This window comes from Varroa destructor, unplaced genomic scaffold, assembly GCF_002443255.2.
Source record: "Varroa destructor unplaced genomic scaffold, Vdes_3.0 BEIS01000006.1, whole genome shotgun sequence".
Classification (NCBI taxonomy): Eukaryota; Metazoa; Arthropoda; class Arachnida; order Mesostigmata; family Varroidae; genus Varroa; species Varroa destructor.
In genome coordinates this window covers 20010583-20035042 of record NW_019211459.1, presented here as the reverse complement: position 1 = coordinate 20035042, position 24460 = coordinate 20010583, and the positions used below count along the sequence as shown (strand labels likewise).

Genomic DNA, 24460 nt, shown 5'->3' with positions numbered 1-24460 from the left:
TTAGTTTGTACTAGAACATGTCGATGAGACACAGCATTAAAAACAATATGTAGTGGCTCAGTACAGTTATAACAAACCACTCACGATTTGACCGCGTTTGCTTACTGCAGAAACACCGGTAAACGACTGTAAGACTCTCCAAAAATCCTTCAACCAGATATCACCATCATTTCATCATTGTCGTCGAGGCAGTGGTAATAAACAACGTTCCGATGGAGACGCTCAGTGCTGAGGCCTTCATCCGACGAGCCGCTGCACGTTCGATGCTCTGTCGGGTTGCGAATCTCAAGCTGAGCAGCACACCCTCTGCCTTTCCGGGTACGTAAACGAGTACACATATGAAAAATCGGCAAGCAAAAGTAAGCTTAGAGTGAAAAAGGTCGCTACCAACTGAACATCTTAAAGAAACAATTACGTCAAAAGCACCAATCTAGGTTCAACGTACCAACCCGGTCTTTCAGTTGGGACCGCCTTCGTTAGGATTAGGATGGTAGCATAAATGAGGCTTTAAGGCCAGCTTATGTACTTTGTAAGATATGAATGTATATCTGTAACATTTCAGTTTGCTAGGTGATTTCCTTTCTTTTTAATCTTTAACAGTTTGAACCAGTTTAGTCGTGTGTATATTGCAGGTTACCAATGCAGTTTGACAAAGCTGTTCCTCAAAAAGAGGCCTCATTCTATGCCGGCAATCGGTCACTTGCTTGCGGCTTCTAGTTACCTAGCCAAGGTTAACTGCAGCCTTCGATCCGGCGCAGCAGGAGGCACTAAGACCCGTGGCATTTACGCAAACTACTCACAACAGGTGAGCTTTAAAACGATTCGATCGCGTGCCACAAAAAGAGAAATATAAGAACAAAAACTAGTTTTTTTGTAGGAAACATACAATTGTATCGAAAATTTATACGATCGACATTTAAAGAATGAACTTCCGAAAAAGATCTTACTACGATCAAACTTTTATAAAGTTCAGATTTGTAAATCTATCGTCAGCCCATGTACTAGTGATGGAATTACTTCTACATCATCATGTTAATGCGATGGAAACGACAGCAAATGTCTCTGTCTCTAATCACCTCATTTGCCCTATGTTTACTTATCCCCAACGAGACTGGCAACAATAAAACGTACGTTTGGGCAATGCAGTTACCTGGAGGTCGAGACTCTCCTGGCGAAAATGATGAGGACAGCGACCAACCGACGGACGAAAATTGTCCCAACTTAAATGAACAGGATCTTGTCGTCCAGTCATCGCAACATGACCGGAGCAGATCGGAGGAGTCGGTCGTGGACCCTTCTACTGCCGGGCCTCCCGCAGATACTGCAGATCAGGATAGACCTCCAGAAGTTGGAGATCAGGGAAAGCAATTCGGATTAGATCAGCTGGACGGAGTGGCGAATGATGTTGATCAGATCGACAACAATGACGATGATGACTTATCGTCGGTAGCAAGGGATGATTGTGATGACCCAGAGGACGAAGATGTCGATCAGGATCCCGAGCCAGACACCGATTATCCCGAACATCGTGAATTCGACCGCAACTGCTGTTGTCATCGATGTACTGACAACTTCATCGCGAGACTTTTCCGCCCGGATATAGATCAAGACGCCGAGAACGAGGTAAGCAAACACCAGGCAAATGATGATATTGATCACAACAGCAAAAGGCATACATAAATGGATCGACCGGTATATATATGTATATAATGTTTTTAAATGCTACATACTCAAATGAGTGTGTGTGTCTGTGATGTGAGAATGACTAGTTCCATACGTGATGGTTTTTAGGGCGCACGTTGCCGGAGCGATCAAGCAGGATGCCCGAACTCCATATTGTCACGGCCCCCGTCGCGCGCGAGCAGCCCCTGCGGGTCGGCCGGGAATGTGGGGCCACTTGTGGCCCATCCGCGGCAACAGGGCGGTCTACCGCTTTCGCTAGCCATGCCCTTATCCACTTCACCGCTTGGGCACAGTCTGGCAAACATACAGGCCACGACTGTGACGACTCCCAGCGGCCCGCAGAAGCAGTTTCTCTGTCCCATGTGCAACAAATACTTCACTCAGAAGGGTAAGAATAATTCATTCATAAGGTATCTCTGGCTAAGCGGCTAGTTAAAGCCCAGCTAATATCATATATTATACGAAAAGTGTGATTAAATAAATAAACAATAGAATGTAAGCTACCTACGTCTACATAATGCTTTTTGTATGAAGCTGAATTGTAACAATATAAAACAATAAACTGAGTTCATTAAAGCCGTAAAAAAAATGAGCGACCGGTAGTATTACCACGTTGTCGTGGATTAGGGTGAAAACTGAAGGTGTGTGAAATAATTTGGCCCTTTTGGTTATATTAGTTATATTAGTCACGGTTGTGTGTAACGGAAAGCTTGTTCATGTGCTGATATCTCAGGTAACCTGAAGACTCACATGATGATTCACACGGGGGAGAAACCGTACTCATGTCATGTCTGCGGACGGAGTTTCACGCAAAAAGGGAACGTCGACACTCACATGAAAATACACACCGGTGAAAAGGTATAGAAAGATGAAATTTCTATTATCTGTTAAAACTTCCATTATCTGTTATATTGTTAGATGCACTTCAATAAGTCCTCTATCACGCCTGCTCCTGGAATAGAGGGACACAACCATGACAGGTCTCCATTTAAACACTCTATAATGCCACCGTAAAGCAAATAAAGACACACGTGTCTACGCGAATTGCCAGGCCGCAAATTTTACGTATGGCTCTTTTAAGGGTGAGAAAACAATCGAGTACAGCCTATTCACTGAATTGTACCCAGTGTTAAGCTTCTTGGGAGAGTCTGGCCCTTAGTAGCCCCTTTTCCTCTTGGGTTGTTCCCCAAGCCCCAATAAGGCCCCGTATCTGGAGCACGAGCCTCGTTATGACCAAAACAAATGAAGAGAAGAGATATTATATAAGAGTAGTCCAGGACATATCCTGTGTCATGAAACAAGATGAAACTATTTGACGTTCTGCCACTTCCACGAACTGTTTACTTAGAATGCGTTCGGCCTTTTGCTTTTTATTATTCATTTTGTCTTTAAGGTCCCCTATATCAGCCTCGATAATCCGTTGTCTCGGCCACATTCGGGTGCCAGAACTGGGAAGAAAAGCGGCTCAGATTTGTTAGTAAGTAGATTAACTGACTATACAGAACTCTTCTAAACTTTGGTAGCCTTGGCTTATTTGCTTGTGTACAAACCTAATTTCCATTATCATTTGATAAGATACTGTCGTACGGAGAAGATCCGTTGTTAAACGCATATTCTTTTACACTCCCTTAATTGTTTCTAATATTAGATCTGACATCAGTTAAAGCGACCATTTCCGTGTGTGTTTGATAATGGTCAATCTGTAAAGGGAAACGGGACTATCATGGACCCTTTAGATTTAGATTATTTTTTTCTTGCTAGATGCACCTCAAATTGATTAGAAAAGATTCCACGTAAAATTTATGGCTTGGTATATTCGTGTCGCTTTAAAATTTTCGCTTTAATGAAAAATCGCTATGCTTTCAGTATCTGTCGCATCGAGCAACGAGGTTATAAATATAGAATTAAAGGAGCAGGGCGTCTACTATTATTCTTATTCAGAAATCGTAAGGATAAATTAGCCATTGTTATTTCGTTTAATGGAGCAGTTCGATTAATGAGATGGCTTTTAATGCCACGAACATCATCAAAATCAATCAGACCATTTGTAAGCACGAAAAAAAAACTTCAGTTTAGCTAAAACATAATTGCCACTCGTTAGAGCTTTATCACATTGTCCATTTAATTGATGTACGATATTGACAGTAGCGGTAGATAGCGACCTTACAATTACAGTGTCTATAACATTTCGAATCATATATATAGTATCTAAATAAATCTAGAGCAGCAGATACGGCCGTCGAATACAGAACAAGCCACATTCGACGATTATCTTTCTAATGGCAAATTATTTTATTGTCGTCATTTGCGCAGGACTACGGCTGTGACAGCTGTGGGAAGCGCTTTGCCCGGAAAGGGAACCTGAAGACGCACGTCCGCAGCGTGCACACTAAGGAAAAGCCCTTCGCCTGCGGGGTCTGCGGTACGTTCAAGCGCTTCTAGGCTCATGCAATAATTTGCATAACAAAGCGATGCACAATCAATTTGATTATCGTGACGGGTAAATTGATAATCGTTATCGATGTTGCGATATGTTATAGTCATTATGAAGCTGTTTATATACAACTATAACGTCTCAACAGCGAGCAAATCTTGTGTATGGATAAGTTCTATAGCCTTCACTCGCGTCGGTCGAACGCGGCACAATTAAATTCCAAGAGGGAAGAGATTAGAACATAATTTATATCATTGTAAACTACAGTCCTCACCTTCCTACCACCCTGATCTCCAATTTCATTATACTAGCAATAGTTTTGAATCATTCTTTGCATGCTCGGTATATACACTCATATAAGAGGTGAAAATCTGTGTCGTCGTGACAGTACAGCGAGTATAGCGTTTGTTTTTTTAAGCTAAAGGACACACGGTGGCGAAACTTCAAAACCAACCGGAAACCCATTTTGTTTTGAACTGAGACGGAACAGACGCGTGGACATAATCCGTAGGCGACCCAACAACTAAAAACTTCCACAACGTCTTTATATAAAAAAAGACGTTGCCAGTTTCTGTTGCCCCACCGATTGACTTGTTGTATTTTTGCGTCTTATCGAATTACAGGAAAATGCTTCTCGCAGAAGGGCAACATGCAAACTCATTTGCGCACGCATAATAAAGATGACCGCTTCCCATGCTTGCTGTGTGGGAAGACCTTCTCGCAGAAAGGGAACCTCAAAACGCACATGCAGCGACACGCTGGCCAGGCTCCATCCAGGTAGAAAAAAATATCTAGATATCCACTGGCCAGAAACCATATATGCTTGGAAGAGCCCATTCACACAAACCGAACGTAAATGCTGTTTGGGAACTTTTACTTTATATTGAAAAATACCTAAGTAATGAGACAAATTAATTATTTTTCCGCGAGAAGTAGCCGTATGTCCACCTCCTGTTTCCCTGTGTACAATGTACTTCCTTCAACAGTTTCCCCAAACGAAAGGCATCTCAGCAGTGCATGCAGATATGGTGTATTAGGAGAAGGGTTTTTGACGCTATCGTTAATCAAAAGCTGTCTCTAAAGAACCTGTCTGAATAAGAGAGGATTTCGACGTCTTTTCAGTCGGCGAAGAACAGACCACGTTTGCTGAAAGTTAAGCCTCTCCTCCTCATTTAATTTCCTCTTTGTAACACATCATGCAATCTATCCACCCGTAAATCCATTTCTAGGGCAAACGCTGACGTAGGCTATTTGTTCTCGTAGCCTTATTGTAGTATATCCAAGAATCCGTATAAGGATAAGACGCGTTAAGACTTCTGCTTCGGCTTAATAGAAACTACAGCCCTTTTGGTTAAATTGTAATGGCTACCAGTATGCTGAAAAGGGTTTTAAAAAAAATGACTTATCTAGCTCACAGCCAACTTAATTAACGCCAAAACATAGCAGTTTTAGAAGTCTTTGAATAGATCTCCTGTCATATACCGTAAGCGTAATCATTGAAGATGTTTCTATTGGGTGATCTATAATCCGATGCCATGAGATGCACTGGCTAATTTAAGATGTCAATTTTATTATAAATCTTATACTCCAAAACATATTGACAGGTAGTCTCACCTCGACGTTTCTGCATAACGACGTCTAAAAGCGGCAAAAAAAGAAAAGCAGCACCTTTGGATCAAATGCCATTTACCCATAATAGATTTATGTTTTTATTTTAATGATATTTTTTGATTATTTTTTTCTTGCATATGGAATCGATGGAGTAGCCCACATTTGCTACGCCGCAGGTCTAAAGGCGGCTCAAGCGCATTGCATCAGCCTAGCCAGCATCTCTCCGTGAGATCCTCAGGTAGGGAAAACAGAATTATTAATAATGATACACTCTCGTGTTAATCTCAATTAGGCTTATCATTATTATTTCAACCACGTACTGCTATTGTCAGACTTCGGCCATTACTTTCTAATAATTCGATAATCGCAAGGCAAATTTTGAACTCCCCAGGTTACTCTATGATTCTTAGAAGTACTTACTTTAGCGATAAACGGGCTATCATGTTTTTTAAGTTTCTGTAGATATTTGTTTAACGTATGTGTCAAAAAGTTAGAAGGTTGTAACCTTAAAGTAACATGTCTCAAAGCACTCTTCGAATAGCTAAAAATTAACTGTGTTTTTAACTTTAACCTTAACATTTTTTAGTTGGTAGTGGTGGCTTATTTGCCCGCGAACCGCTGGGGGTTTTAGGAGAGCTGGGAGATGGCGCAAACGAGCTGGGCCCCTTGGCCTTATCGCTTCCACCCCTGAATGCATCAGCGACAGGCTCCCCGTCGGGAATGGTTGACTTCCGTGCAGCTAACGACGATCAGTTTTCAGCGGCCCTTGCTAGGTAGGACGCAGCCTAATGAACCCCTAGCAACACCTACTCGGCTCTCATTACAACTTCTTACATTAACGTAATACACACACCGTTAGAAAATATAATGAATACATGTTTGACTCATTCATGTATTTGATCGATATTCTGTACGAGATTTTGCACCTGCTGGCAAGGACATAATACCGGTCAAATGCAACCTGCTGAGCCTGTGACACAGGTTTACGTGCTGGCTTTTATTTTATATCACTTTATGTAAAATCTCATGGTTTACGACTATACTATCAAAGCGTAGTAATGTGGACATTGACGTGGCACGCAACGGTCGTCTTTGTTTAGCTTCCATTTTGATCATCTCAAACGCAGATATGACTTTCAGTAGCGACGACAGTGAGAGCTCATCGGAGTCCGAGTCGGAATCGCCGCGATCTCTTCCGGTTTTCCCTGGATCTAATAAGCTCCCGCTGGGTCTGCCGCCGGTATTTCCCGATTCTGGGCAGCCGCCCACGCATACGTCATGGCTAAATCCTCGCCGGTCACAGGGGCCACCACATGGACCCGCTGTCGATCAGACCGTACCGCCTCATGGTAAGCAGCTATTAAAATAGGGCGGGAGGGCGGTCGATCGTTCGGGCAAGCTCAATGAGACACCAAATGTGAGAATGCGAATAATGTATAATATAAACCTAGACCCATTAGAATGTAAGCTTTTCGAGGAAAATTCAATGAATTGCACGTAATATATATGAGTTGTTGGCCGGTTTTTGTCACGTTTTCGTTTGTCTGTGTTTTGCCCTGACAGGCGAATTCCCAAGAGATGGTGACGGAGCGCAGCTTCGGCGGCTCTCATCTTTGCTATCTGGCATGCTGCCAATGAGGCACACCGAATGAAATTTCCAAGCAGCATTCGTGCACGCCATTCGGAGCAGACCGGTGGATCGAACCACGCTATCAAAACTCCTACAACAGGAGTAGTTATTGTTGTGAAAGACAGCGAAGTTCACTAATATTTAATGAATGGATTATGCTTAGGGATGCAATCAAGAATCATAAGTTAGATTCAAATTTCCGCAAAAATCGTAAACATTTACCGTATCTCTAGTTATTTCAAAATTAAAGTCAACCACATAGTGGTGTGTTCAGTCAGTCAGGATTTATTTTCATACCAAACTAGGGATACTGGTACGTTGTGTGCGTTGAGCAAACGCGGCTAAAGCTAGACACGGATAAACTCGCGCTTATATCGGTACTTTTGCTTGAAAGAAGAAACGTGTTTAGTTACGTGTTAGACATTTTTTTGAATCTGAAACGTTAAAACGCCGTGTATATGTGGTTTATGCCTGATACTGCACCGAGAAATTCGTGATAATGAGGGTTTGTCGTAGAGGAAAACCAGGAAAATTGAACACGTCTTAAGTTAGTAAAAACGATCCACTTGAGAGCTGCTAACAGAAGCAAATACAATTAGCAGAAAACGGAATGCTACGGAAATGCCCCTCAATAGGTGCGCGGACGTTGGGGTATTTTGCTGCATATGGGAACTTCCCACTCAACTGCTGAACTACCATTTCAATATTGTTCGCAACAACAGTAAATGGCAAACGGATGCTACCCATACACAATATATGATGAAAGATACATATTCATACGACGCAAGCGACTGTGACAGAGATAGAGTTCTGTACAATCGATGACCGGTTTCATGTCCTAATTGCTACTTGGCAGATGGCCCATTAGGCATCAAAATCTACGCTTTAGCGAATCAACAATATGTTTTTATGCTTTTTATGGCATTTTACCCTGTTCATACTAGGACGTTCTGTCATTTCTGACATGGTCTAGCGGCTTAGAACGTCAACTCTAGATGTCGCCGTGGAGCGAATGAGTATAAAGGGAGGTTGCTCAAATTTTTCCATATCATTTAAACAAACACGTATCCACTACTTTGACCAGCACCAGTTTCCAAAGTTCTAGCTAACTGAAACAGTCCTCGAATAAGAGTCAATGTAAATGAAATTAAATAGTACAAAATCTCGTCAGAGGAATATTCATGTGCAAAATAACCTTTAAATTAGTTCTGACGTGAATTAATTCTAAAAATAGTTTTTACTAAAGCTGTCGCTACTTCATTCGTGTATGTCTATTTCCTCCTGACACATCTAGGGCGTCGAAGTTAATTATTTGTGGTTCAATTTTTAAATCAGACTTGAAGACCACAGACATGTTATGCCTTTTCTTTTTTCTCTCCATTTGTCACAGACCTAATCACTAACTAGTACCACGTCAATGTTTGTTGAAGAATGCCTATAACTTCCAGTTCAAGATTTCGGTCTTTGCACGACGCAATTGTGCTACCTATATACGTAGGTCTGTATAATAAGCAGTCCTTTAAAAGTATTTGCAATTGCTTATTTACCATCAACAACAACACGATAGACATTTGTGTTCTAACAATGGTAGTAAATTTTAATGGGTATGAAAAGAGACTCTCAGTCTATAATATGTGCGATCACGCTCACTCGCGCTGCCTGCTGAATGTGCCACTGCTTAAGAATAACTACGAACGACGAGTAAGGAACACGAATGGGTCAGTGCAATTGTTAGAAAACTAATGAAGTGTTTTTGATTCCTCTTTGACCGGTGGACAATTGATTATAATCTTCCGATAATGACGATATTATTCCTATAAACAGCAAAATCTGTCATCGATAAATAAATATCTTTATCATATTATAGATTACGCTGCTTGTGTAAATATCAGTATGTGCATGCCTCCTCCCACAATGGTATTTAGGTAGACGGACTCCTTGACTCTTTCCGTCTTGATCGATAGCTTTTAGTTGTGTACATATATAAACTTTTCCTAATGACCTTCCTATGTGGATTATATACATTATATCTATTAGCCGTGCTCGGTCGGACGACTTCACCAGTTTTTGCGGACATAACGTACCTATTAGGTTCGGAGCGTCGATGCGCAATTTATGGCCGGCGCTGTGCTAGACTACATATGTACTCCATAGTTTCAATCTTTAGGGCGATCGATTATTTGTCATCCGGCTTACATCAGTTGATTTATATCGACCCCCTAACGCTTCCCTTGTCTGCTGTGATCGCAGCGTAACTTTTTTGTTTGGTAAGATTCTTTCGAAACCTGTATAGCGGCAACAATATCCGTTTGAGAAGGGTTTTTCAAATTTCTTGTTAACTTTATATCACGGGCTATTTCATACGAAAGCGGTCATCTACTAAGCCGCTTCGGCTCACTCCTCGATTACGGTTTTTTTTAAAAGAAGATTTACGCGGCTGCCTAAAGCGTGAAAATCGTCGTGCGTTTTGTCTAAAAATATCCCCGTAAGCGGTCTTTCGCATTATTTGCCAGTGCAGAGTCTGGGGTTTTCTTTCTGATTCTTTACCCTTCAGTCAGCCGAGGTTACTTTTCGAATATGGACTTTTCGAATGAGTGCGAATAGCTCAGGAACGGTGGCTCCGATCGGCGGTTGAACAGGTATCCAAGAGCAATCATTTTTAAATAGGCTCAGTTTTCGCTTATGTTTTATGTACTTAGCAACGTATAGTCGCCCCAGGGCAAACGAATAACCAGTAAAAGGACTGAAAAAAATGATACCTTTTACGAAGAGATGGATGCCGGCCTAATTGTTATATAATTTCTTGATTAGTAGATACTGCAAAGGTTCAACCGCTGTTATCGGAGACGCACACTATCTGCTACTGCAATGATAATACGGATATAGTTTGATGAGAATATTTAATGTAAAATAAATAAATCATTCATAATAGTGATTTTGCGTGTTCGCTTCTTCTGAATCAAGTAGATATTAACATTTTATCAACAAATACAGTTACGTACATTGTTTACCTGTTTAGGGGCCTTTGGTGTATAAGTAACTAGGCCAACATATAATTGATTTTAGCAGCTTGATTGTGTCTCGGGAACGGTACACTCTAACAAACAGAAAACTGCCGGCTCGAAATTTTTCACTCGAAGTTGATATTTAAGACTATTAAAGGTCGCGTCATAAACAGAATCCAATATGTATCATGTGCATAAAAACCCTTTTTTTTTTTTCTATGGCTTCGATTCACGTCGGGTGTGGTGCCACTGGCTGCTGGTAGCCCTGCTATAAGCCTCTATTTAAACGTAATCTCGATAAATCGCTCCGTCCAGGCAGATTACCAATAGATAAGTATTGCCATCCATAAATTTATGATTCGGCTTTTACCTTCTATCAGATTTCACAGGTTTCGCCTTGAACTTCAAAAATTGATTGAGCAATTGTTACATTTGTTATAAAGTGAAGAAATACGCTTGTTTAAATTAAATTGAACTTACCATTCAGATGTAAAGCCAACTGAGTTCTTAGTTATTACGGACCTTGCACGTTTCTTCTTCAACGTTACATTTTCGTGTTTTAAGTGCTTTTTTTTGCTGAACTGCCAATTAACTTTTACACTAACTGAAGAGCTCTCTCCCTTCGTTCAAATGGGGGTACAGCTAGAAGTTAAATTCCTGAAGTTGCATCCGTGTTATTCATTATTCGCCGCAGGAAATCTGCATGACAATAGATCCGCAAAGTTGAACTTGTCTAGTTATTCGGGTGATTCTGTAGATCAAATCTATTTGAACAGAGAAGTTGAATACCAGTATCGAAACGTATAAGAACAGATGACTCAATCTGGAACAAACCCTTATGGAAGTAATGTCATCCTTTACAGACCCATTGAGGACCAGGGTATTTGCCCCAATCCAAGTTGTTACATTAATGAAATTAGCATAAAGCTTATAAAGTCAAAACAACGTATTATTGAACGTTCAACGTGTTTATCCTTCCTAGATGTCGAGATATCTTACAATCATTAGTACTGTATTATCTAGATATCAGATTTGCTTGATCTACATTAACAGAAAAATAAATGTTTTTGCGACCCTATTGAATGGATTATGCGTACCAGACAAACGACGTTTCGTTAATAATATCGGTGATCATAAAGAAAAAGAGTCATGAAAAGGTGGTGTTAGCTTCTTAGAGGCTTCTTAAGCTTCAGCGCATTCAGGTAATTCAAGAAATTCTATTCTAAACAATCAATTGTAAATCTCGCGATTTTGATCTACTATAAAATTTCCCATTATAAGGCCCAACTACACGGAGCTCGTTCTTTTTCGGACCCACACTAACTGAGATTATGATTATTGTTTTAACAATTAGGTATAATTAGGAGTGAACGATGCACTTCTTTAGCAAAAATGGTACTGCAACTCATACAGACGTAGGATTTTTGAGAAAACTTGGAATTAAGTGCATTTTTTTTAAAACGACAAGCATGTTGTCAACATACACTTAGCATTCTAAATACCTCCATTAATTTAAAATAACAAAAACTATCTATATTAAGTGCACAATGAAATTAATGACTGTCATAAACAATCCAGTGTTCTGAACTCCGTTAGTAGCTACCTCTTTTAAGATCAACAATTCGGTAAATATTTGTTTGGGACCTACAGAGGCAAATGCGCTAGGAAATCAACGCTTTCTGTGTTTCCCTCCGTGAAAGGCAGTAACTGCCCGGAAGGCAGTCACTGCTTCAAGATAAACAGTCCAGCGTTTAACTGGGCCGTCGAAATATCGCTTAGTTCATTCTCTATTTGTGCAGTGATTTGACCCTAAACCAACCAATAATAAAACGATACCAAGATACCCATTCTGTACCAGCCCTTAGCTATTTTTTCGTGTAGTCATCCGTCGTGAAGAACCATCGTCTCCAGTGAGACCACTGTATATCTGTTTACAGGCTTGAGCTACATAACCCCATTTCCGACGACAGTAACGGCCAAAGCAACAACGATCACGATTTGTCAGAATTAAACAATATTACTATTGTCCTCACTGTAAATAGGATCGCCACCGTAGTAACTGGTCCCCAGCGCGGTTCGAGACGATAACATCGCTTCTCCCGCATTGACCCTACCTTTGTATGATACCGCAACATTAGTACTGCTGTTAGTACTACTGCCATGGAGTGGATCTGTTGCAAAGACGACAAGTAATCCCCGGTTTATGCAGTTACCCCCACTTTTGGCTTACTGTGATTTGCCTGATGATACGCCGAACTCTACGAACTCTTGTTGCGCTGTCACCATGCACGACGAAGACTCAACATGAGATGGAGTTGTGCTACTGGTGATGATAGTGCGCTGTTTAGTCATACATCTAATGCAGAAGTTGTCTTCTCGGTCGACGATCGACCAGAGAAAAGAAGAAAAAAAGACTTCAGCCCTCCCATTTATTCCTTGTTTAGTTGGTGTTTGCCCCAGATGCTGCTGCTGCCACTGTCTGGCAGGTCTTAAGCACCTTAAGCAACGGCTAGTCGTTGCCCTTTCCCGCCGCGAGGGGGAGTCCTGGTCGCTGTCGCGGGCAGCTGCGATCACCGTTGCTTCGCAGTAATTTGCAGCGGAATACGAGCAGTTGGCGCACGATCGACGCCGAGTGCCACAAGCTACCGAAAACCACTGCCCCCGCTGAATTGCAGCTGTAACAACAATCGCAGCAGTAGACTTCGTCGTCAGATCGTAATAGTGGTTCGTTGTCATCGTTTACGCATCGTGACGTACCTGTGCAGTTCTGTCGTCGTTCTTCGCTAATCTTGTTTTGATAAGCAAGACGGCGGAGGTTATGATGGTGCTAATCATTGCGGTAACTGGATGTTTTGTCAATTAATAGATATTATTATGGAAACCTAGCATTTGCTCAAGCTGTTGTCGTATCGTTTGTGTGCTCGTGATTTCTCCTGTCATCGTCGTTGAGTTCGTGCCTATCTTTTAGTTCATCCCGAGTACTCCAATACTGTATGTGTTGTTTTTATAGCTCTGCTAACGAGTCGAAACGAGCAAATCCGCAACGAGAGCTAAGCAGTAGTGATGCAAAAATGTAATTTGGGTGATTTTTTTACCCGGACGCACAATAGTACGTTGTAATCAATCTTCCTTCTTTTGTGCTTTAACGGATATTGTGTCACCCGTCAAAGGAATCCATTATAAAGATTTGTTCTGTTTTGGCGTGCTTTCAATATCAGGATTATTTGGGACTGCAGTTAAAGTAATTTTTGAAAGGTTTGTATACGAGGTTTAATCCCCAACGTGTACAACGATCTTTAGGTGCAGTCGCTTCTTCATCTAAGGATACTATGCAACAATACCGTGGATAAATTTTCGTCTAGAATTCACTCTGGATTAGACAGCCCATTTCGATCAGTGTGCGCGCGTCATATCATATCTTGCTGTGAATGTTGTTTTTTGTGCCTCTATGATCGAGTTTGTGAGAACGTGATCCTGCTTACGTCTTTTCTACCCCGCTTTTCCCTGCGTGCCGACGTGTAGCTCTGCCATTGTGTTACCAATGTATAGATACAACAGATGATGTATTCATCTAGTGATTGGAGTAAGACTGTGTTCGTCATTGAGCCCCACCGTTCAACATGAAATGCAGCAGATGGCGGAGTGCAGGCGGATCAGCCGCAGTACAATCTACGACGTGCCGCTTATTGCTTCTAGTCATATCTGCAGCGTGTTCTAGTCTGATTGTCAGTTTCAACGTGTTACTACTGTTGTCCGTAGCTGAATCGGCTGAAGGCGTTATCTCAACCCCCCGCTTTATACCGAACGTCTATCATCCAAGCAACCTTAGCTTTGTCGAAATATCGCATCCCGAACTCGAGTCATCTACGGATCGCGACTACCAGCCTGATCGACGCCAAGATGTCAAACAAAACGACGATCATATCCTTACAGGTCGATCCTTTGTGCGGAAACAGTATGGCGCCTGCTCATCAGGCCCGAGCCTTGCGGAGGATGGCGAGTGCATGCTGGTGCTGTACTGTGTCGTGGCGGGGGGCCAAGCCGGTGGACGTTGTGGCAGTTCGATTTTTTATACGTGCTGCTATAAACCGGTAACAACACGGAGTTCCCCGAGCTTTGACCTGAGTTCCGTGCTGGGCTCAGCGAATGCACTGCCAATGTCTGGAGGTTTTGGAACACCGGGTGTCGGCGTTGAGACGGAGCGCGTGATTGAAAGTGGCTTTGACGACGATGCCGTCTGTGGCCAAACTAGCAGCCACAAAAAGCTACAGCGTCGAATCATTGGAGGGGATGACGCTCACTTCGGTGAGTTTCCGTGGCAGGCCCACATCAAGATCGGTCGACAGCAGTGTGGCGGAGCACTAGTCAGCCATCACTACGTGATCACTGCCGCTCACTGCGTTCACCTCAATCCGCTTCGGCGAATCAGCGTCGTACTCGGCGCCTACGACATTCAAGCGTCGAGGTACTCGCGCAGTTCGTCAGCGCGGACATTCCGAGTCGCTCAGAAGAAGATACATCCGAACTTTGCTTTCTCAGCATCGCAGCCAGATCGATTCGACGTCGCACTGCTAAAGCTCGATCGTTATATTCATTATCAGGAGAACATCTTGCCGGTTTGCCTGCCTCCGCGCGGATGGACTTTCGAGGGATGGCGAGCTACAGTTACGGGCTGGGGCAAAACCGACGCCTCGCTCAACAACCGCTATGGTACCCGGGTCCTCCAGAAGGTCCAGGTGCCAATTATAACGCGGTTAGAATGCGAACGGTGGCATCAACTACGGGGCATCCATATCAAGATATACCCAGAGATGATGTGCGCCGGCTACAAGGAGGGCAAACGCGATGCGTGCGTCGGTGACTCTGGTGGTCCTATGACACTATTTCTAAACGGTCGCTGGACGATCGTCGGTATCACATCAGCAGGTTTTGGATGCGCGCAATCTCATCAACCCGGCATCTATCACCAGGTTTCAGTATCAGTCGACTGGGTGCTGGCCAACCTTTAAAGAATTTTTAAGCGAATTATGATTATAAAGGTTATGAAATGAATGACGAGAGACAAATGAAGATGAAACAAAATGTCACGAAATATTGTTACGCGGGACACCATTTCTTTTTCTCTAGCCACAAGGAGCCAAGGAGCATCATCAGCATCGAGCTCCTATCTTATCTCAGCACATCCAGCCTCATTCGAAGTGCTTCAATTATAGCTCTTCTTATTTGTCTGTTATTGTCGTTACCCGAAATGTACTCTACAAGTGTCAGGATGCTATCTAATTTGGTCATTTAGCGCAGCTGCTAACATTCATTGCATAAACGTGAAATGTTACAGGAATAGAAAAGACACGCGTATCATACATACACACACATATATAGCAGACCCACCTAATTACACTGGAACAATGTGACGCAATCGTATTTATATATGGAATATAATGACATGATGTAAGGACGTTTCACGACGCATATGATTTGTGCGTGGAAAAAACGAGAAATTGCCACCCCAGGGTTTAGGATAAACGATCGTCACCGTGCTTAGCACTTTAAAGCGTTTTATTTTTGATGAACTAAGCCATCATCATTATTGTTTGGCGTCGTTAAGGGCTCGAATCTCTGTTTGGCACGGCACGTTCCTCGGCGTGCTGCTCAAAAATACTCGCAAAGGGGAGTGTAGGCGCTGATGGCGGGTACAGGACCGGCTATTATTTTTGGCAAGATTTACCAGATCACCAGCTATAAAGGCTGAGATGTGAGGCATGGCCGACCCTATTATTACTACTGATAATAATAATAATAACTTTGATGCTTATTCGATTGGCAGTTGCTTTTTAGGGCAGCCTTTATTTCAAATCACCGTAGGGACAATAAAAACCCACATGTTTTTTTTTGTCTGTCAAGAGCACTTGGTGAGAAGCATGAGAATCAACATAATAGTACGATCCTGTAATATCACTTCACTTAATATCTATCGACAATATTTATAAACTGTTTTCATTTGTTACCATTCCCGAACTACACGTAAATAAGCAACGTTAACTAACCCTAATAATATCGACCTGGCTAAGCATTGTCGCAAACTATCTTGGCTGGGCTGACTGACGTGCAGGCCATACCTATGTTTTCGATAAATAGAAGACGATTAGCTTCAATGAAATGTTGTCAGTCGCATACCCCTCCGCCCATTACCCAGGACCTTAAATTCTCGGCCTACTCATCCGAAGGCGGCGAGGAACACGGCGAACGCAACAATACCGCGGCTGTACGCTGTAACGGAACGTGTTTTGGTTTGCTTACGATGTCTTTTACATCAAATCATAGGCAGGTATATCAGCGTAACGCTATCCCGATGTGTGACTCTCACTGAAATGTCATCCAGATCCGTGGCTTTTTTTTGGGCCTGTGGTTAATAGCAGAAGAAAGTGGGGCATGCTAGCAGGAAATTGAAACGGTCAAGCTACATAGAATAGAGAGCATTTGCGCGCATCGCGTGGCTTTGTGCTGGCTCCATTCAGCCTTTTGATCGTATGGCACCTCCTTCTGCGCGAGTCGCTTCAAGGACTTGGCCCTTTTTCAGTGAGCGTCTGCTGGCATTTACAACAAATTAAACTACTATTGGTGCTATTGCTGGGGTAACCGTTATCTACTGTTGACTCGACTGTCCGCTGGCACCACCCCTCAAAGTGATGTTTTCAGTAGGTCATCGCTACGTTCTTTTTCGTGAGCTTGCGAGTAAGCAAGCAGCAACCAAATGACGACTAAGTCCAAAGATCGCTGTCCATGATTAACAAGACCAGCGCGAACTAGGGTCATCGGTAAGCAGTCACAGCAGACAAACCAGTATCTGCATCAATTACACGACTACAAAACTGCCAGTTTCTCTATCTCTGTGCGTCGCATCATTTCTTAGTGTGTACGCGTTTGTCTATCAGCCCGACCCTCCACTAGCTGGCTGCTGTCTAGCTTAACCACACGAAAGTAGACTGCGCCAATGTAGCGCGTCGAAGTCGCTACGAAGTCCGCTAGGGGAACGGCGAAACGCAGCAAATGTAGCGATGTTCTATTGCTACAATCTTTGACGCTGCTGGTGCCGGGGCTAATAGTTTAAGCAATGTGACGGTTGCCACCGCTGCTTCCAGCCGCAAGTCTGCTTATATCGAAGTGGCAATGCAAAGAGGGGCAAAGACTGGCTGAAGTTACAAACAACAGCAACAAAAAAGAGCCACGAGATGGGATATGCCTTTGTGATAGCCTTTGTTTGTCTTATCGCAATCACATAGCAGCGATGATAATGACAACAGTACCGAATTGCGATTATACTTTTGCGTAAACTTCAGCCTCACCAGTTTCGGTGACAGCTACGATTAAGTGGACTACTGCTTCATCCAAACAAAGCACGATGACCGGCAACTAGTAACAACAGATGCGTTTGCACCAGCAGCATCATAGCCTCCCTGATCACTTTGGGAGGGGCAGTAGATATGCTGACAGCCTGTTCTAACACACGATTACTGCACGATGGGGGGAGGAGGTCAAACGATCGTTAGCTCAGCTATCAGCGGTAGCAATAACAACAGAGAAACGCACAGACGACATTGTGGCAGTTTTTATTGTTGTCCTTGCTCACGGCCTGTGTTGCGCGATAGGACGACATCGTTGTTTCCACAGCTACTCGTAGCTAAAATTACTGTAGGTGAGATTAATCCGGAAACTGTGACTCTAAAAGGATTTCGTTAGTGTTGAAACTGCTACGACCTTTGACTCTGGGCACGCCATTTTTCCGTTTGTTTTTGCTATTGCTGGCGGTGAACGCTCGGATCAGTTTTTGAGCCTTTGGTAATGGTATTTATTAGTTTGTATTAGGTCAGTTGCCCCGAAGACTTGAGAGAGAGACTGATAGACCCTGAGGTAACACGAGAGCGACCACCTTTCTTTAAATTCGATATATTTAGTAGTGATGATAAACCAGATTCGTTATAGTATCCTGCATATTATTATCAGTTTGTCCGAGTTGTAGATCGACTTGACTGGGTTTTTACCACATTTTATATACACGTTACTCCCGCGACAAACTGAGAAATCATCTCAAATGTTACCAAAAAAATGAAGCTTATGTTTGAAAACAAAGTCCTCAACAAATAGATCTATTTTTAATCTGGCAATACACATACAATCACAGATGTTTGTATGTTATTATTGAGATGGATTCATATCTAGTTTTAACTTTCGGTACGCTGCCGATCTTGTTTAACTATTCTTCTACAACACTGGTGATTAACTAACACAAAATTACGGGTTTCATATCGTCCGACACGCGTACCGATCTTCCATTAGCTAAGATTCGATTCCTTCTGTTATTGTTCCCCATCTTTTTCTAATTCGAAACGTTGAAAATGTTGAAAACGAAGCGACAAGTCTCACGTGAATTGTTTGCAGGTCGATCAGCCCCAAGTAGACGATATCTCATCTGCCGTACGGTTGACGCCAACAACCAATACGTCGCTACCGCCTTCGTTTTCGATCAATTCAGCATTTGCTTGCCAACGTGATGTGTCAATACGTGAATAGCAGCAATGGTAGATAGGTGCGCGAATGATGCATGTGCCAAAGCTGGTGGATGATGATTCATTAGTAGACACAGCATTGCCATAAGCATCGATGATGACGGCGGCGGCGGCGGCGACAATATTAGCAGACAACACAACAAAAGCAATAGCAACAACTGTAACAAACATCGTTGGCGGTAGCATCGGTCGAATATTCAGCGGCTAAGATCTTCGTACATCATGGCGGTATTGTCAACTTTTATTAAACTCTAATACAATTAGCGGTAGCATCGCTATCACCGAGATCATCCCTTAATAACTGAAAGATGAGCGGACGTCCAAACCGTTGAAATATTGGTGAAGGCCCTGATGACTGTTAGCGGTCGTTGGTGCTTCGACAAACGAAGTGTTTTGATGGCGGCTTGACAAATCGCCCGACACTATTGGCCCATAACATATATCGACGGAACATGATAGGACGATCGATATGGTCCGAAGATACGGGCGTAGATCGACTGAATATGGCGACGACGACGACGACGACGACGATATATGTACATATAGGTTATGCAGTCTAAAAGCGTCCAGTCAATCGTGAATTCGTGCTCTTATGAAGTTAGAAACATGATTACGGTATTGTGGCCATATTCTTAACTTTATACCATACAACTTTATAACCATATATTGTACGATAGTTTAATAGAACTACTTTAGTGTTTTTTGAAATCGGGAATTTTCCTCACGTAAAGCAGTGAACGATTGTTACGTGCAACGCTAGTTCGCTCTTTATCCTACACGATTGTATAAATCTAAACGATTATTGAGGGGAGCGTGCACAGCTAAGTAGTACTAATATGAATTAACGAAATGGCTGATTTCCCAAGCGTATCGATATTTAGCACGCTGTACCATCAATGAGAGCACGTACATCGGATCTCCCGGGTCTGTGACACAGGTAATAGCTCCTAGGCTGTATTGTTCGTTAGTTTGTTAGCTTTATTTGTAGGATGGAGCTTGTACCTAAAATTTTGCAGCTTTGCGTACGAACCCATCTATTCGTTAGTAGTATCGGATCATAGCGACACACTTGGCCGGAAACGACATTTTATCACTTACAATAGCCGACAAGAACGAGAAAAATAGATCGGAGCATTTACGTTTTTGAATAGTAATTGAAATATGTACGAATGCAGTGTTTCACTTGTGTTATAGCTAGAGACGTTTTTGTTGGGTGTTAGCCGGCGATTTCGTGGTGATACTCGAAACGCCACATTAAGTTGAAACATGTTAAACGCGTCAGAGACATGCTGTCTCTCGCTTGTTCAACATAGAGCCCAAACGGCTTTCGACCCATTAACATTAGTGTGCTTTAATAGCGGAAAGATCGAAATAAAAATGAAGCATTAGGATGATTTCGATTGCCACGTTTTTATACCAGAAACAAAGAATGTTTAAAACTGATATATCTATATTTATCCTTGTTATTGAATAATGTCTACGATTGATCAGAAGAAACGTACGAATGGCTGTCGTTCAATTTCTCGAAGTAGACAAGGGTGGAATCGACCCTAATACTAAAGAAATAGTATATGTAACGTTGCATAGACCGAGCGCCTCTCATAATTCACACTGAAGTATACTATAGGATACACAGCAACCAGAACGAGATCAGCCATATAAATAACTGTATCAAGGTTTACATCCGGTTTTGCCATTGAGCAGATCCGCTGAACAAAATAAGCAAATTTATGGTAGCCAATAACCAATTCTATTCGACTTCTCAACGAGCTAATACCTACCTCATAGACGACAGTGACCCGCAAAAGGCATTAAGTTTCGGTGGTTAATATATATTATCTCAAAAACGGCATCGATTCAACAAATAGCAAAAAAATAACAAATAATCCACTGCGTTTGTCAGCTAGCATCTCACTCACGCTTCGTTATATTGACGGTCTTTACATGGCCAATTAGTTGTTCCTGTTGGTATTTTCAGATTATGTCCTTGACTTAGTCTGAGTGGTCGGACCGCTTTGGGACTTTCGCATCAACGGCTGCACTGCTGCACGTTGTATTGCGTATGCACGGTTATCCTGACCGCAGTTCCGCAATAACACGCCAGCGGCATTGCGACGAAGCGTCACTCAGTAGGCGTAGATAACACAATCGTTCTCGTGGCCGTTTGGCGCCGATCGGTTCAAAGTACGACGATAGATGGGCGTTCCGTTATACACTAGTATCTCCTGTATAGCCGGCGCGCTTCAATAAATTTACGATATTTACACATCGAATTGGAGCAAAATGTGTGGACTATAAAGATAGAGGTTCTAAGTGTCGCTTGGTATATTCGTCACCATCAATAGGGTTAGGAATAACACCTTACGTTTGTCGATGACAGCTTGAACAAAGCTTGATACACAGAAAACACAGTATTGGAATTGGTATCGTTTAGCATAATATTGTTAAAAAAGTGATCACCAGACTCACGATTTAGAAATTCAATCATGCATTGGTTGCCACGCAATGTAAACTTGCCCATGGCTGTTTGTTCTGTGAACTTGAACATTTCCTATCTGGGTTTATTTACTAACTCAAAGGCCATTAAAAAAGGGGCGAACGATTTTTGTCGATTTCCCCTTCATCTGTAAATGATCTTGTTCTGTGTAGCACCAGTGGCAAAAGGGAGCAATAATGTAACTAGCTACAAAGCTACTTCTCTTAGCAGTAATTTTTGTCGTTGAAAATCCGTTTCTTTGCTATAGCTTGTTCTCTCATCTGGTAGTCCCTGCGGTTTTAAGGCCGCGGTTCCCGTTTACTACAGACTTGTGTTACCTTCGACTTCGTCCGACCGGCCTCTTTCCACAAGTCATAGCGCTGTGCACGCAGAGACCTTCCATTTGCTCGAAATATTTATTTGGGTATCGGATAAGCTACAATTTTCAACGCTGCGTTGAGTATCACAAAAATCATGATAATAATGAAGAACGCAGTCCAAATAAAAATATAAAATACTGACTATTCGACAAAATGGATTAGCAATGGTAACATATGGTAAATGCAATAATAGTGCTTTCACCACGTAGACGAGCGGTGGTTTTGCCTTTCGCGTTGAGCCATTACAAGCCATGAGGGCAACGATATTTGCAGGTCTGTTGTTACTCCTCTGACAACATCTTAATGAAAACTGGAGCCTTTCGTCGTCAACCTTTAGTCGTTGTTGATGATCATTACCAGACTGTACTAAGTGACCTATTGATAAGAGATACTTACTCTTTTTAACCGAATTAATATTATTACACATACATATATATGATAGACGTTTTGTGGCACTACTGATCCTTTTACCCAACCTCTCGGTGGCTGCAGTCCTTTCCGTTCAAATATTTTAAGCGAATCTATGCCAAGCTGGTGAGCCCTTGTTTACTCTTGGCGTCAACGGCTAACGGGCGGGGGTGCCTGATTTTATTGGACGAATACATTAATTAGTGTGTAATTAAATTTCAAAATGGCGGTCTGATTAATGTTTATATAATGCTACTTCAATAGCTCTACACTAAATTTACTTTCGACAGTTATTGAATTTGGTATTCATCTGTTGTTATTGAGCTTTTTTTATCCGATTCTTGTGTGTCCATCGTTCGCCATTTGGCTGCCACGAATGTCTATAACAACAAAAAATCGAACAATAATTTTTTTTACCTGGCACATCGTGTTGTTAGTGCACCGAGAATTTCGATTGCTAAATAGAACTATTCTAATATATAGCAGTGGCAGCGACTAGGGGAATAGAAGGAAATTGCAGATAGAATGAATTAGAACAGTTCAGCAAAAATGACTTCGGTAGAAATAATAAAAATTGACTGAATTTCGTAGCGATCCCTTCTTCGGTTGGACGAGTTCGGTGCTAGAAATACAGACGGTCCAGTTTTCTCGTAAGGTCAAGTATTGTTTCTGAACTAATTATGAACGCCTGCTGACGCCGGCTCAAACGAGAGCTGTTAAGTTTATAATGCGAAATATTGTTTGTGACACCGTTACACAACGATTACATACGATTACTAGCCAGATTAAAATTCCGAGAAATTTAGATTACTACGACATCCTTTTTTGTGTTTGCCCCATTTTTAGCGTAGTTATTATCGTCGTATTGTTGTTGTCGTGTTTGCTAGGGCTTCAAGGAACACGTTGATCGTTGTGACACGTCGAGCAGTCGAGCATGACTACGCCCATTATGAGCGCTAGTCCACCGTAAAACGTATTTTTTTTCGAGCACTAAAGAATAGCGTCGTGCGTATGGTGGATTCTGGCAATTCAGGCTCGGAAAATAGATCAATCTCTCTACTTACTTCGATGAAGGAGTGTTCATGCTACTTGCTCTGGCGGGAAGTTCAGGCCATTTGAATCAGCCTGATACGACTTCAGTCTGATTTATACTGTATATATATAAAATGCACATGAGGTTTTGTTAGCCCTCGTTAGACCTTTTTAGATAGTACGCGTATATATATATATATATATATATATAACGAGGATGGTGAGCACGATTGTGACGATAATGGTCATCATCGTCACGCTAAACACAGAAACGCCATAAAGGTAGTCATTCGAGTGCACGAATTCTGATGAGTACAATTCATCTGATCCTTACTATAATACTGTAATAGAAATCGATGAGGCGGGCTACTTCAATCGTAGTGCGTGTGTTAAGCGTAAGATTTCGGTCTAGTTAAACCAAGGACTAGTGCACTCGGCCCTCGTAGATACCAATATCATCTTCTTTTTTCTTCACTGTTGCTTTGAAAAGGACAGTATTGCATAGTTTGTGCCAGTTATTTTTGGGTACGCTATTGCAATGTTCAGCTATCGCGGAACGAAAGCAATTTTATTTGCTTGTTTTTGACCTTGTATTTGTTGTTCAGATATCCTTTCTGCCGTCGTCCGAGTCCAAAGTTTTACGAAGGCAGGGAAGGAAGTCTTAAGCAGTTCTGATAGCGATCTGCTTTCGGATTTCGGCGCGTCGTTGTCATTTTCAGATGCCCATAATCATGATTGCAAGAGTATGAAAGAAAATGCGAACCTGAAGTACAAAAAGCGTCATGAGCAATATCAGAGATTGAAGTTATTAATCCAGCACAGTGCAACATAAAGTAATACAGTTGCAGACGATCCATAGTGTAACATAATAAGAACATATCATACCGTCAAACAGTATAACAAGCTTCACTATATATGGTACGATACGGTAACATTTGTGGAGTGATGACAGCTTAACAAATCAATAGATTACCAGGTCACCAACGCTAAATGGCGGACGCTTCGAAACCTTAAGGCATTTTATGTATTAATATGGTTGTCACAACAGTTTGTAGCAAATTTTTGTTTGTAGTAAAATAATTAACTATAAAAACGGCTTATGAAAATACTATCAGGAGATGAAAGTTACCTCTCAAGTATGAAATTAATCAGATAGAGAAGAAAACGTATTGGGAAAAAGGAAGATCCCATTATTGTAGTTTCCCAAATGACACACATATCATCTGTATTATACGTT

General features: G+C 42.0%; 2 protein-coding genes and 1 long non-coding RNA gene across 6 annotated transcripts in view; 2 read left to right on the top strand and 1 right to left on the bottom strand.

The window, feature by feature from the left end:
* Positions 1-214, bottom strand: part of LOC111253305 (uncharacterized) — a 40313-nt gene extending 40099 nt beyond the window's left edge. The window contains exon 1 of the long non-coding RNA XR_015330416.1: positions 85-214. This is a non-coding gene — a long non-coding RNA (uncharacterized LOC111253305). The remainder of the gene's footprint in view (positions 1-84) is intronic.
* Positions 186-9222, top strand: LOC111253302 (uncharacterized). 4 transcript variants are annotated; one of them, XM_022812510.2, is made up of 12 exons: positions 186-318; positions 633-805; positions 1147-1623; positions 1792-2071; positions 2417-2541; positions 3077-3160; positions 3997-4105; positions 4741-4894; positions 5884-5966; positions 6315-6501; positions 6869-7077; positions 7292-9222. In XM_022812510.2, the coding sequence occupies exons 1-12, from the start codon at positions 213-215 to the stop codon at positions 7378-7380; spliced, it is 2076 nt and encodes a 691-aa protein (XP_022668245.1). In that variant the 5' UTR covers positions 186-212; the 3' UTR covers positions 7381-9222. The 4 variants fall into 4 exon arrangements, with proteins under 4 accessions (XP_022668245.1, XP_022668244.1, XP_022668243.1 ...); XM_022812509.2 differs by having other exon boundaries at positions 1111-1623; positions 6872-7077; XM_022812508.2 differs by having other exon boundaries at positions 1111-1623.
* Positions 9223-12965: 3743 nt separating this feature from the next.
* On the top strand, positions 12966-20321 carry LOC111253303 (serine protease 33-like). The gene is made up of 2 exons (XM_086993256.1): positions 12966-18056; positions 18800-20321. The coding sequence occupies exon 1, from the start codon at positions 13984-13986 to the stop codon at positions 15370-15372; it is 1389 nt and encodes a 462-aa protein (XP_086849382.1). The 5' UTR covers positions 12966-13983; the 3' UTR covers positions 15373-18056; positions 18800-20321.
* Positions 20322-24460: the final 4139 nt, after the last annotated feature.